Source organism: Notolabrus celidotus, unplaced genomic scaffold, assembly GCF_009762535.1.
Source record: "Notolabrus celidotus isolate fNotCel1 unplaced genomic scaffold, fNotCel1.pri scaffold_134_arrow_ctg1, whole genome shotgun sequence".
Taxonomy (NCBI): Eukaryota; Metazoa; Chordata; class Actinopteri; order Labriformes; family Labridae; genus Notolabrus; species Notolabrus celidotus.
In genome coordinates, this window is record NW_023260014.1 from 33563 (window position 1) to 48157 (window position 14595).

General features: G+C 42.4%; 1 protein-coding gene and 1 long non-coding RNA gene across 2 annotated transcripts in view; one reads left to right on the forward strand and one right to left on the reverse strand.

The window, feature by feature from the left end:
* Window positions 1–2825: 2825 nt before the first annotated feature.
* Window positions 2826–14595, reverse strand: part of LOC117808659 — a 24713-nt gene continuing 12943 nt past the window's right edge. Inside the window, exons 3-6 of the mRNA XM_034678350.1 lie at window positions 9011–9281; window positions 8352–8445; window positions 7939–8262; window positions 2826–6124 (exon numbers count right to left, since the gene is read on the reverse strand). Of these exons, the coding sequence (XP_034534241.1) occupies window positions 4363–6124; window positions 7939–8262; window positions 8352–8445; window positions 9011–9272 (2442 nt within the window). The 5' untranslated portion in view covers window positions 9273–9281 and the 3' untranslated portion in view covers window positions 2826–4362. The remainder of the gene's footprint in view (window positions 6125–7938; window positions 8263–8351; window positions 8446–9010; window positions 9282–14595) is intronic.
* Window positions 13574–14403, forward strand: LOC117808662. Its single transcript, XR_004630382.1, has 3 exons — window positions 13574–13765; window positions 14140–14248; window positions 14324–14403. It is a non-coding gene; the product is annotated as an uncharacterized LOC117808662 (long non-coding RNA).

A 14595-nucleotide genomic window follows, 5' to 3' on the forward strand; every position in this document is an offset into this window, starting at 1 on the left:
AAAATTTACATATTTGTTTCAGTGTGTTCCAGTATTTATTCCAAAATCGTTTTTTGTCTCACTAGATTCCATTGTCTCCTCGTACATCTGGCAGGGCAAGAGGCCTCGAGTTAGCAAAGCCCTGCTTCAGAGACCCAAAAGGGACGGAGGTATGGGACTCCCCGATTTCCGACATTATTACTGGGCTACCAATATTCGTTGTATTACTTTTTGGACCCGCTTTTATCTCCAGTCGGACGGTCCAGACTGGACGTCTCTGGAGCTGAACTCATGCCGAGATGTCTCCCTTCCTGCACTCCTCGGTGCGCCGCTTGACTGCCCCTTACCAAAATCACTGAATAACCCAGTAGTGCGTCATACCATTCGGGTGTGGACCCAATTTAGGAGATCTTTTGGATACAAACTCTTCTCCCCTCTGAGTCCGATTGCTTCCAACCACCTTTTCACCCCCTCGCTCTCTGACTCGACCTTTCGGACCTGGCATGAAAGGGGCATCAGGTCATTTGCGTGCATTTTTGAAGACGGCTGTTTTGTTTCTTTTAATCAACTGACTGAGAAATACAACCTACCCAAAACACATTTCTTTCGGTATTTACAGGTCAGACAGTATGTCCGCTCGGTTGTGCCTTGTTTCCCCTCAGTACCCATAGCTAACCCAATTGACACCTTTCTCTCCTTCGATCCACTGTCCAGAGGTGCACTGTCCAAATTACACAATACCATTTCGAAGCTGATAAGTTCACCACTGGACAAGATTAAGGCGGCTTGGGAACAGGACTTGGGACACATATCTGATGACCAATGGGACTCCATTCTATCATCAATACATAAATCCTCCATCTGCGCTAGACACTGTCTGCTTCAATTTAAGGTGGTCCACAGGGCTCACATGTCCAAGGTCAAGCTGTCCAGTATCTACCCCGATATAACTCCCACCTGTGACAAGTGCAATTGTAATGATGCTTCCCTGATACACATGTACTGGCTGTGTCCTAAGTTGCAGAAATTCTGGCATGATATATTCCACACCTTGTCTAAAGTATTACAGAAAAATGTAAATCTTAGCCCTACTCTTGCCCTGTTTGGTATTGCTGGTGGAGATAACCCCCACCTCACTCCTACAGAACACCGCATGGTTGCCTTTGCCTTGCTCTTGGCCAGACGTGCAATCCTGCTAAAATGGAAGGGTGCTGCCCTGCCCACGCTTGACCAGTGGCGTCAGGATGTAATGTCCTGTCTTAAACTCGAGATGCTACGTTTTTCTATCAGTAGCTCGAAGAGGAAATTTTATGAGACATGGGACCCTTTCTTAGTCTACTTTCATGACACCCAAACTAAACCATCATAAGATGAGCTTTTATACGGCCCTTGGCATGAGAAGTAAGAGCTGACTCTGTGTGGTGCGCTGCAAACTGACTCGTACATATTACGCCTCAATTTTTCAGGACAGCTGGGGATGGAGGGAGGGGATGGGAGGGTGGGAAGGGCTATTGCACTATGTCAGGTATTACTATCACTGCCGCAGAGACCTGTTCGTCTTCCTTGTTTTGCACAATACAGTACCATCTGTGGCAATGTAGAACATTACTGCCCAACCCCGGTGTTTTCTGTCTTATTTTTTTTTTGTATTTGTGTGTGCTGTGTTTTGTATTGTCATATGTGTTGAAAACTCAATAAAAATATTTGAAATAAAATATTTCATCACACATTTTATGATCAATTCACTGGATTTTATTTCAAATTTTTAAAAAAATGTTCCAAACACTTCAAATATGAACATGTCCAAAACATTGAATACACATGGATCAAAATGTTTCTACCAGGGAGACTTCCAGTCGAGCGTCCATGAGGGCAGCAGTAAAACTTCACAGCTCTCCCCATTCACTAAATCTAAAGCCCCCAAAAGTGGCTCAATAAGAGTTTTATGACAAATAAGAGATAGGGGGTAGTTAATATGCCTAGGAGTCAACTGAAGGAGTCAAACAAGGAACCCGAACAGAGCACCATGAGAGACAAACTCGTAGCTAATGCAAGTAGCACTAGCAATAACCAGCTAGCTGCACCAACCTACAGAAGAAAACATGGCAATCTTGGAAATGATTCTTAAAGAGCTGAGAGACTTTCACCAAGAAAACTGTAACGCTGAAAGAAACCAAGGAAGAAATTAATATTACAGACAAAGAAAAGGAGAAAAGGGTGAATGTAAACCACGACTACGCTCCAGAGGTTCTGAGGAAGTGTAAAGAATACGCAGAGGCCAAAAGGATGCTGAAAGATAAAAAGATCTTTTTCGGAGACGAAACCAGAGTCTACGGATCAGCGGGGGAGGGGACGAAAGACATGGCAGCAAGAGGCTAACCGGTGAAGGTGTTCAGGCCCCTGGATACCATGGCAGAGAGGATCAAGTGGCAGACTTGGAGCATGGCTTCCTGTGGAAGGGAGACTGAGACACCGGCACCGTGTAATGGGTTTAAGGAGAAACTACATGTTTGTGCCAGAGCGATTATAACATGACTACGTTTATTTAGACCTTTAGACGATGTAAACATGTCCTTGTTATTCTGGAATAAATCTCCTGTTGGCGCGTAATTATAAGACATTATATTATATCTATCTTCTCTGATGGACAACACGTCAGACCCCCCTCCAGGAGACCATAACAACACTAAGGAGCTCCTTCAGTGACAGACTTCTTCACCCGCGGTGTCTCATGGAGAGATACCACAGGTCTGTTCTTCCTGCAGTGGTCAGACTCTATCACCAATAATATATATATATATATATATATATATATATAAATATTTATATTTTTTTGCACTGTCTACTTTGTTACTGTGACACTTGAATTTCCCCGTTGTGGGACGAGTAAAGGAATCTTATCTTATCTTATATCCTTCAGAATAACTGGATTTGTTAAGTACCAGGAAAAGAGACTTTTACCATCTCTCCTCACGTTACATACTTTGACTCCTAGTTGCTTATTTTTTTATGTTGAGCACATATTAATAAGGTAACTAGTATGTTAATCCACTCACTTCTTCCATTAGAGGGCCCTCTACCCCTAACAGGGAAAACAGGTTATCCCTCTGAGCCATCAAAACACCACGGTCCCAAAGGGGCACACATATGACCTCAGTTCAGGGAGTCATTTCTACATTCATTTCTTTTATAAACAGTTCCAAATGTTGATTTCAGTTTCCATTGTATGTGTAAGTTTGTGTAAAATAGTGTCGTTTAATGTGAATGGTTATACTCAAATATAAGAAACCAAATGCAAGAAGTTAGAACTCAGTTAAACGACCTTGAATCAAGAAGCATTCTAAAAGATCTGCTCTTTGTGAAACAGAAATACTAAGAAATAGGCAGCAAATCAGCAAAATGATTGGCCTACAAACTAAAGGCACAACAGGCTGAGAGGACTATTTACTAGATAAGACTGATACCTAGCAGCATGGTACAAGATACTTAGAGGTTCCCTATCCCCCCCTTTTATTAAGGACAACTGGGTGTTACAAAGAGGGGAGACACCCCCCTCGGCAAGAAGCAGTTGTAACAGTTATACCCAAGCAGGGGGGGATGGGTTGGATTGCAAAAACTCCAGACCAATCAGCCTCTTAAATCAGGATTACAAGAGATTTGTGTCCATACAAGCTAAAAGACTGGAAAACATTCTACCTGAAATAATACATTTAGACCAAACAAGCTTCATAAAACAACGGCAAACTCAGGACAACATTACTTCACATGTTATTCACAAGCTAAAGCAAGAACAGACTGAGGCAGCCATAGTCACATGAGATGCTGAAAAGGCGTTTGACTCTGTCAGCTGGTCATTTTTGTATAAAACCCTGTATAATTTTAAATTTCATAACACTTTCACACAGACAATCCAAATGCTTTATCATAAACCATGGGCGAGAATAAAAACTAAATGGCTCTGTGTCAGGGTCCTTTGAGCTGGAGCGAGGCTGTCGGCAGGGTTGTCCCATCAGCCCCCTTCAGTTTGTGCTTTTTATTGAGCCGGTGAGTCAGCCTTCTGTGCTGATTCACTGGATAGCCCACGATACCCGGTCCACTCCAAACAGGCTAGATGCAAGTTTGAAATCATGGAAGGGAAAAGGTCTGAATATTTACTAATTTGGAGACTCTTCACTCAAAAGTTTTCAAGACTTAAAAGAGCAGTATGGCCTGGTCAGTAAAGATCTTTTTAGAATTTTACAGCTGAGAAATTATACTGACAAATTTATCAGCAAAGCAAGTTTGGAAAACTCTAGATCCTGGTCTAGCATATTAAGAATTTTAGTTTTGAACGTTTGTGCCAACGAACTGGTCTTTGGCTTTTATGCAATGATCTGGTTCAGCTCACTTTGCCTTCGCTTTGTCCGGTTTCTTTTGTTTGCACTGCAGAGCGGCCGTTTTATTTTCACCCACTCGACTCTTCATCTTCTCCAGTTTCTGGACCTCCTTTTGGAACATCTCTTTCTCTGTGTCTCTTCTCTCATTCATCTTCTCAATCAGGAAGTCCAGGTGTCCCAGAGTGGACAGGGAGACCACATTCAGAGCGATCTGCTCCAGCTTCTCAACATGCTGAAAGGAGACCTTCAACCACTGATCTTTTTCTGCCTGAAGCTCTTTCATCCGTTTCTCCAGATCAGCCAGGAGGCCGGTCGTCTCCTCACAGTCTGCTTTGCTCCTGTCATAGTTTTTGGACTTCTCTTCGAGGGTGTTTTTAGCCTCCTCAAGATCCTCCAAATGCTTCTCTGCTGTCTCCTGGTCTTCTGAGAGGCTTTTGGTCTCTTCCCAGTCTGTTTTGTTCTTTTTGTACTTCTCTTTCACGTCTTTCAGAGTCATTTGAACTTCTCTGGTCTTGATCACATACTTCTCCTTGTTCTTCACGTGTTTGGACACATGACACTTCCCGGTACAAACAGTGCAGTGGCTCTTTTTGAAGACCTCACAGTCTCTGGGGTACCAGGCCAACGTGCATCCAGGGTAGTGACAGTTCTCCTGACAGACGTCACAGCAGACAGCTCCCTCATAAAAGAACAACCACGACATCCCTCCTCTGATGGACTCTTTCTCTTTGTATGGTTCTTGAACGGTCACAGTGAAGTCCTCGTTGCTCTTCATCTCTTCTCTGTGTTTGTTCAGAGCGTCCTGAGCATCCTTGATCTTTGTCTGTTGTTTTTCAATCAGCTCCACTCGTTGTTGCAGGTTCTGGATGCTGGCCGTCAGCGTGATGCGTTCGTTCAACACCTCAGCGGTGTTTATCAGGTTTTTGGGGAGGAGATTTTGCAGGTATCCTGTAAATTCCCTCATTCCTCTTCCTGTTATCTCCCATGAAGTCTCCAACGGTAAGGCATTCTTCTGGTTCCTCTCTGTGTTTTGGCAGTTATTGAACAGGAAGTGGACGGGCTGGTACTTCTCATTTTGGGCACACTTGATGTCTGCAGCTTCAAGAGCTTTCAGAGCCTCTCGAGGCGTCCTCCCGTCTGAGTGTGTGATGAGGGAGACGATGTTGTCCTTCATGTCGTTTCCAAACAGAGACGCCACCGAATCAAAGATGTACCTCAGACGGTCGCTCAGCCGGTTGTCACTGGCTTTCAGCACCAGACCCACGACGTTGATCTCATAAACTCCATCCTCTGAGTGGAACAGGTCCAACATTCTCTGACTGACAATGTCATCTTGTTCATCTCTTCTGGTGTCTCCGTATCCCGGCGTGTCGATGATGGTCAGAGAGTAGGGCAGAGTTTTACCTTCAAAACCAAAGATCTCGTACACGATCACGTCTGAGGTCTGACTTTCACTCTGATCTTCCTCTTTATCTTGACCATCTGATTCACTTTTCTCCTCCTCCTCAACGATCTCAAACCAGACCTTGTCCTCCCACTCCACCCCTATGGCGTAGTTCACCAGAGCGTTGACCAGAGTAGATTTCCCTGCTCCGGTCTCACCAACAAGTAAGATGGTTCTGTTGGTCTTGTTTGGATCTCTTTTACCCAGAGTCAGTTTTTTAAGAGTTCCTATGTTCTCTCTCTTTGGTATCAGCTGGTAGACAGCAGGAGACCCCATATTGATGAGATGTTTACAGGTGATGTAGTCGTATTTGCCTGAGGTTTGACTGTAAAAGAAGATGATTTATACATTAAACTTGTTGCCTACATTTGGTGCTGCTTCACTGTTTGTGTGATGAATAAACCGACAAAAGGGGGTTGGATTTCAGTTTAGGGTTCTGGCCAATGATTCATTTTCTCCTTCCTCTTCTTCTTCATCAGTGTTTGTTTGGGACAATACCGCCACAGTAAACTGCAGAGACAAATCTCTACAACATCCATCACTACTCTACAAGAAAAGCCTGTCTTTATCATGTTAGTGCAGCCTTTCACCAGATCACAGAGTGAACTGACCACTGAATGCAAAGTCTGTCTGTCACATTACTTAGAAATGTTCAAGTGACGCTGCTGCTGCTGCTGTTGCTACTGCTGCTGCCACCCACCCTGCTACTGCTGCTGCTGCTGCCACCACCCACCCTGCTACTGCTGCTGCTGCTGCCACCACCCACCCTGCTGCTGCTGCTGCTGCCACCACCCACCCTGCTGCTGCTGCTGCTGCTGCCACCCACCCTGCTGCTGCTGCTGCTGCTGCTGCCACCACCCACCCTGCTGCTGCTGCTGCTGCCACCACCCACCCTGCTGCTGCTGCTGCTGCTGCCACCCACCCTGCTGCTGCTGCTGCTGCTGCTGCCACCACCCACCCTGCTGCTGCTGCTGCTGCCACCACCCACCCTGCTGCTGCTGCTGCTGCTGCCACCCACCCTGCTGCTGCTGCTGCTGCCACCCACCCTGCTGCTGCTGCTGCTGTCAGATCCCTCTTCATGATGCTCAGTTGTGAGCTGCTATCCTACCTCCATCTGTCTGCCTGTCACTCATTTTTAATTTTTTGGGGACGTTTTGAGCTCCCTTTATGAAACCCTCTTATGTATCATTGTTGTGCGCCGCCTGCAGTTGTAAACCTTCTTCAGCTCTTCTGCTATATTCATTATTATAATGCACATTTATATCATAGCTATTATTGTTGTTGCTGCTGAAACTAGTAAGATTTCTTCTATTAGTATTGACCCAAAGATTAAAGGTCTGTATTTCCTGTTGCTGTCTGTAGACCTGTCTGCTGCTTCAGTCCGACAGATGTAATGAGAAGAGATGACACATATTTGAAAGTTAGCATGGTATAAATGGAACACAGCTGCTGCAGATAAAGAGAGAAAGGAATCCTGCAGGAAACATTCTGTATCTGTGTGAACTCATACTTTGATTTTACCACACGGTACACTCTCAGTGCCACTGTTACTAATGTGACAAAAACACAAAGAACAACTCCTCAACTTTAACAATAGTACACATGATTTACACATGCAGGCCACGAACAAAACTTAAATACTTGTTCCAATAGATCAGATCAGTTTACTGATTTGATTCAATCTGTGATAAATACCCACAGACTCATCATTTCAGCCGTGTTAAAGCTGTGTAGGACTTTAAGATCTACCATTAAAACATAACCTAAAACAATAGATGCTGTGCTCGTATTGTTCTTGTAACGTTTCTACATCTGTTGAAAGTCTTTATTTTATCAGAGGCAAACAGGGAAACTTAGAGAGAGGGACATTTCTGTGTTGTTAAAAACATGAAGTCTTAAGTTTGAAAACGTTCATCCTTCATCGGCTGTTGATCTATAATCTTGAGGAGGAAATCGTCAATGACAGCTGACACTACGAACTCCACCTGATCCAGACGAGGTGATGAGTTGAGAGTCAGTTACCATTGTGACTGAGACAGGTTTACTGATTGACATCCACACCAGGTTAAAGATGTAGCATTCTGCAGCTCAGTTCAACAGAATGATTATTAACACAGGGTGAAAAGAGTGCATACTTACTTCACTGTGTCTGTATCTGCCTCCTTAGCTGATGTCAGTTTGTCCAGCAGTGCTGCTGTGGCTTCTTCTTTCACTGGACTTTTTATTTCTTCCGTTTTCTGAATCTCTTCTCTGAACTTCTTTTTCCTTCGGCTGTCTCCACCTTCCTTCTTCTTCTCAATCAGTTGATGTTTTTCTTCCTGAGGTTCCCCACTTTCCTTTTGTAGACTTTCCAAAAGGCTCTCTTCCTGTATGCCGTCTGCTTCACTCCTGTCATACTTTTCTTCCACATGTTGTTTCTGTGGAAGTTTGATCAGCTCATCTCGTTCTTGCAGGTTTTGGATGCTGAAAACAGATACATGAATCATCTGAGCAGTGATGTAAACAAACATATCATAGAGGAACTGATAATAACTTCAAATCGGTCCACTTACGGATCTTCTGAAGAGGCTTTGACTACAGCAGGACTCAGAGAGACTTTCTCTGGAGAAGACTTTCTATTCTGGTCACGTGTGTCTCGATCTGTTTCTGAACACAGAAGAGAAACTGAATTCAAACACCCTTAATTACAAAGTTTTTCAATTCATCATACTGTGTACAACAAATAACATCTTTAACATTTTTAATCAAAATGCAAGAAAATGTAACAAAGACTGAGAGAGAATATAAGAAAGAGAATAAGTCATTCAGTGAAGACTCCTGGTTATTAAGTTAAATTCTGATGACTTCCAAACGAACACATTTTGGACATTTATCTTCTTAATTTACAGAAACGATAAATCTGACTTTAAAAATCAGTTTAAGGCTGCTGTTAAATATAATATCTGACAGGATGTTATGCAACTCTACATTTTGTATCTGTATTTATCAGGGGAGCAAATAAGAAGAAAAACTGCTTATTTTATTTCTAACATTATACTAGTTCTTCTTTTTATCAGTTCTCTCTGATGTCCTCATCTAACAGTTTCCTTTTTTACATCAAACACATTTCCCTCTTTGTACTCCTGATTTAAAATCAATATTATTTAATTAACTTTCATTCCCCTCAGAGATATAAGATCAGTCATAACAAGTGGGTTTATACTTTGTTCACCTGTGCTGCTGCTCGACAGCTTCTCCACCAGATCATTTCTGTCGATCTTCTCCAGAATCTCCATCACCACCTCTGTAGACTGTTGGCTGTGTTTCTGTACGATCTTATCCACTGTGTCCGTCCTGTCTGCTCGTTCCAGCTTATTCTTTGGGATACCTCTAATCTCCAGGAGCCACTTAAACTTCTTGAATTCTTCTTCTCCCAAATCCTGCAGTGTGCTTAACAGCAGTTCTTTATAACACACACCCTCAACCTTAGACATGATGTCTCACTGTGAAAAAAGACATGTAGATTAAGATCAACATATCCAGGACAAAGACTTGAGTGTGATTTCACAGGAAACAACATGAACAACAAAATCAATCTGAATCACGTTAGAGAACAGGGGAGTCTCCTAAAACATGATCAGTTTTATCAGCTCAAGCTGTGAACAAAGGACAGTATGTGATATAAACCTGTCTCTCAGTTTGTGAAGTGTAACAGAGCCCTGCTCTCATTTAAGAGTCATATTTGATCAGATGTCTTTAATTCATCCTGAAGAAGTGTTAGTGTACGGGTTTAAATCTAAAATATAACAACTGTCCTCTCACTAAACCATCCTTTTCATTCTCTCTTCCTTTTTACCACCAATGAAGTGTCACTTCCTTGTTCTCAACCAAGTGTTTGAGAATGCTCCTCTCACTCAGCTATTCAGTGTAACTTCACTTTGGTTAACAAACCACCAGTGAACGTGACTCTGATGAAGACACCTCTTTTTATAAATGCTGTATTCCGTTTCAGTTCTTAACTGAAAGAGTTTTAATTCTCCTGAACCATTCAGCGTGTCTTTAACTGTTTATAAGGAACAAAGCCATCTTATTTATTTAATGAGGTTAATCTTGTAAAGATCACACTTCAAGATGTATTCAGCACAACTCCAAAGAGACTGCTGCAGAGCTTCTACTCCTGTCTTCTAATGTATTTTAATATCTGTGGAGCTGTTTCTTTATATTTCATCATCTCACCTTAAATAATCTAACCTGAGTGTTTACAGTAGGACCTTGAAAGCTGTCACTTGTTGGATTGATGTCGTACAGATAAGTGAAATGAGACTGAAGGTCATATTAGTCTCCACAGTCTTAGAAATGAAGACTGTATGATATCTTTGTTAATTCCTGTAAATGATTAAACACGATGGAGGGTGGAAAGAGAATCAAAGAGTCTACTTTATACTTGAAGGAAAAACTACCAGTCTGTGTATCTACTCAAATAAATTAAAAGCAGTTATTTTAAATGTATTAAAGTAATAAGTAATGAAAGTCTGAAGGGTTGTGAAAAGCATACTGTCCCTCTCTAACTAGTATAAACAGCAGGAGGCCTTTAATGATTGAAGTGAATTAGTTTAAACTGCAGCTATCCAGGATGGAGTTACTGAATATTTTGGAGGCAGTTTTTGTCAGTATTGCACCTCATAGACAATCCCTCCTCCCCGGAGTCACAGCCAGTGTTTCTGTTCAAAGAGAGACTGTGTTAACTGACTTTAAGCTAAATGTCCCTGCATCGTCTCAGCTGATATACTTAGGAGGAGACATAGAAAGAAAGAGGCATATGAAAGAACAGCTTTCTTTTGTTGTTGTTGTTGTTGTTGTCATTTATTTCTCAGATCTGTTTTTAAAGTCTTGTTGTTGTCACATATTTCCACCATGACCTCTTCTGCCCTTGGCTGGATCTCCAGGTAAAGGGATACTTCAGTGTTTTTGAAGTGGGGTTGTATGAGTTACAGTACACTAGTGCTCCTGGTAGCCACAATAAGTGCCGGTGAGCTCTTCCCCTTTAATGAGAACATTCCCAGAGGACCGGGAGGTAAGCTAGGATATGTTCTCTCTGCAGACGGGGTCGCCTATTTCACGTGATTTCACTAAAGTTGAGAAAATATGTTCCAGGCACTCATCACGGTGTAAATGCATGCACCAGTAGAAAACATGGAGCTCTTCAGTTTGCCGTCAGTCTTTGTTTTGGGACTATTTTCAGACGCACCTCTCAGACCGGTGTTCTTCCGCTGCATGAGCACGGATACACGCCGATCAGCTGTTTGGATCTGTCTGCACTTTGAGGATCAGAAACTGCAAACTGCAGAAATTAGTGATTCTGACAGCGACGATGACATGCCGTTTACTGTGGACACAAGAGGATCCCTCTATGAACCAGAGTTTACAGAGGAAGAACTCCAGATGCAGACCCAACGTACCAACGAAGAAGAAGAGAGGGGAGGAAGTTCTGTGCTAACGAGTGAGCAGGAGAGATCCCACGTTACCTGGTGGTGAATCAGAGTCTACCCCCAGAGAGCTTCTGCTGTCAGGAGAGGGACTTAGTGACACCTTCAGGACCTTTCTGAATCAGAGGATACCAGCGGCTCACATACGGCTCCAGTCTGCATCACTCATCATCCAGAGTTCCCTGCCTTACAGGAGGTCTGCTTGTTTGAACAGCCGGGATAAAGACAGGAACGTCCAATCTTTGAAATGTGCAGAAAAGTGAGTTTAATTCCCTCTAAAGACCGAGACCGCTACTTGATCCTGCTCCGTGCTTGTTGATCCAAACAGCTGATCGGCGTGTATCCGTGCTCATGCAGTGGAAGAACACCGGTCTGAGAGGTGCGTCTGAAAATAGTCCCAAAACAAAGACTGATGGCAAACTGAAGAGCTCCATGTTTTCTACTGGTGCATGCATTCACACCGTGATGAGTGCCTGGAACATATTTTCTCAACTTTAGTGAAATCACGTGAAATAGGCGACCCCGTCTGCAGAGAGAACATATCCTAGCTTACCTGCCGGTCCTCTGGGAATGTTCTCATTAAAGGGGAAGAGCTCACCGGCACTTATTGTGGCTACCAGGAGCACTAGTGTACTGTAACTCATACGACCCCACTTCAAAAAAACTGAAGTATCCCTTTATCTAGTTGAACTGAAACACTGTCTGTTCATAGAGGTCAATGTAAGTTGTCCAGCTCACAGGACGGCTCCATCTAATGAAAATCTAGTTGTAGCTTGCTGTCCACCTGACGAGGGCTGGGAGTAGGTGTTGGATTTGTTGGTGTAATGTTGGGCTGCTGAGTTATTGGAGAGGTTAATCAGTGACTATATTTACTGTCAGGTAGTAGATCCAATCAGCTGAGATCATGCTGTTGATTGAAAGCTGCTGTTTTTTACTCAGTAACTGATGCAACATAAATGCAATGAAGTAAAATACTTCCCACAAAAGTTAAATAACTGACTTTAAAAATAACTCAACAAGTATAAGTACACACAAAGCTACTAAAGTACACTTATAAGAGTTATGTATGTAGTTTCTTTCCACCCCTGGTCTCTAAGATATCTCTGTCCTGTTTATTCCTGTTAATGATGAAACAGGATGAATGTCTCTACTCAGATCTGTTTCAATGATTTACATGATTAGAAAATCACTTTTTGATAATGAGGTAAAAAAAAACTTATTTGAGTCACTGTTCAAATATGAAAACAGAGAAACACTTACCAAAGACTTTGATTCGTGATCCTGTGAAAGAAGTTCCTTCATGCGTGATGAATGGTCATACACCAAAAACATCTTTAGTTATAGTCGTGTGAACGATTGAAAATAACAGGCTAACTTCCTGCTACGTGTCCAGAGACTGCTGCCTCTACCTGGAAACACAAGTTTAAACCACAAACCTTTCTGAGTACGTGATAAACTGAACACAACAACAAGCTTCTCAGGGACTTGATGAGTGCTGGAGGAAGTGTGGTACATATATGGCAGGTCATTTTCACATATTCAGGGCCTACACTAATTCATTCTTACTGGCAAAAGAAATATGGATACATTTAGAACGCAAGTCTCAGGACAGGTATCTTTACAAAATCATCTTGGCTATAAGCAGGAAAGCCATCACGCATAATGCAACCCACTGTACCTTTAAATACTACACACTGCACCTTTAAATACTACACACTGTACCTTTAAATACTACACACTGTACCTTTAAATACTACACACTGCACCTTTAAATACTACACACTGTACCTTTAAATACTACACACTGTACCTTTAAATACTACACACTGCACCTTTAAATACTACACACTGTACCTTTAAATACTACACACTGTACCTTTAAATACTACACACTGTACCTTTAAATACTACACACTGTACCTTTAAATACTACACACTGTACCTTTAAATACTACACACTGTACCTTTAAATACTACAAACTGGACCTTTAAATACTAAGAATTATGAACTATGAAGCCTTGTGCTGGACAGACTGCATGATTACACCATTTCTATTTCGACCCCAATGTTGTTATCTACAGCGTTACTGTTTGGTTACACTGGGTATGGATACAGATATAAAACCTTAACATTAACTTTAAGAGATCTTCCTTTAGTTTATCAGAAACAGATGCACAAACAGAATAGACCTTTGTCTGAAGAATCTGTTAACTGTACTTCAGTTTGTTTGTATGGGACAAAGTTCAGATTAATATTGACTTAAGCAATAACAGCACCTTATTTGTTGTAGGAGGCAGTATGACGGGAAGGTCAAAGGTGCACTGAAAGCCTATTGGACAGTAAATGACTAGAGAAGCTGGGGGGGGGGGGGGTAAATAAAGGTTTCTGTGACCTGGTGGTTCTGCAGATCACACTTTCACAGAAACATAACAAATAAAAGAGGACAGATTTATCCCAGATAGAACCTGGAAACCTCTGCACGTTCCACTCCTTCTCAAAGGTACGTTCTTTCACTCTGCCTAGTTTGCTAGCATGGTAACAGTGGACCTGAGATCCAGTCCCATCTTCCAGACAGGACTCAGTCTGATCTCATCTTAATCCACCATGAGCAGAGCACTTTGCAGCATTTAGCAAGTTACAAAGGCAAGGACAAACTTCCTTTAACAGGCAGAAACCTCCAGCAGGACCAGACTCATGTTAGACACACATCTGCTGAGACTGTTATATTTTCATTAAACTTTAACAACTGATCAACAACACCGCTAAATACCTGTGTACAGAGGTGAACTAAAAACAGGAGTGTGAGTGTTTAGTTACTCTTTAGTATTTGTGAGTCTCAGATGAACTAAGATAAAGGGTGCTGTTGTGTTGCAGGTGTCTTATAGACAGCCATGTGGAGGTTTGTCCTGACACTCACTGTGCTCTGCTGGGGATCTGATGGAGCAGTGACCTGCAAAAACGAGAATAATGCTCAAGTGAACTGGTGAGGGAAACTTGATCTTAACTTAACATTAAAAGAGAACCACTGCTGGATTAATGAACGTTCCCTTCTCTTCAGGTACATCTTGTACAAGGCTCCCAACCTTCCTTTAAAAGGTCTAACTGGTCTGGAGTATGTTTACATTGATTCAAGTGGAGCCAGAAAGATGGTGTCCTCTACATCGAACTTTAAAAGCATCAAGCATCCCGACGGAGTCCTGGCAAACACTCTGCGACCCCTCTTAACTCCTATCAGATCTATGGTGAGAATCATCCTGAATCAATCCAGACCTTCTTCTCTCTTCACTAATGTCTTCAGTTTCTCTTCGGACACTATTAAAGCCAAGACTG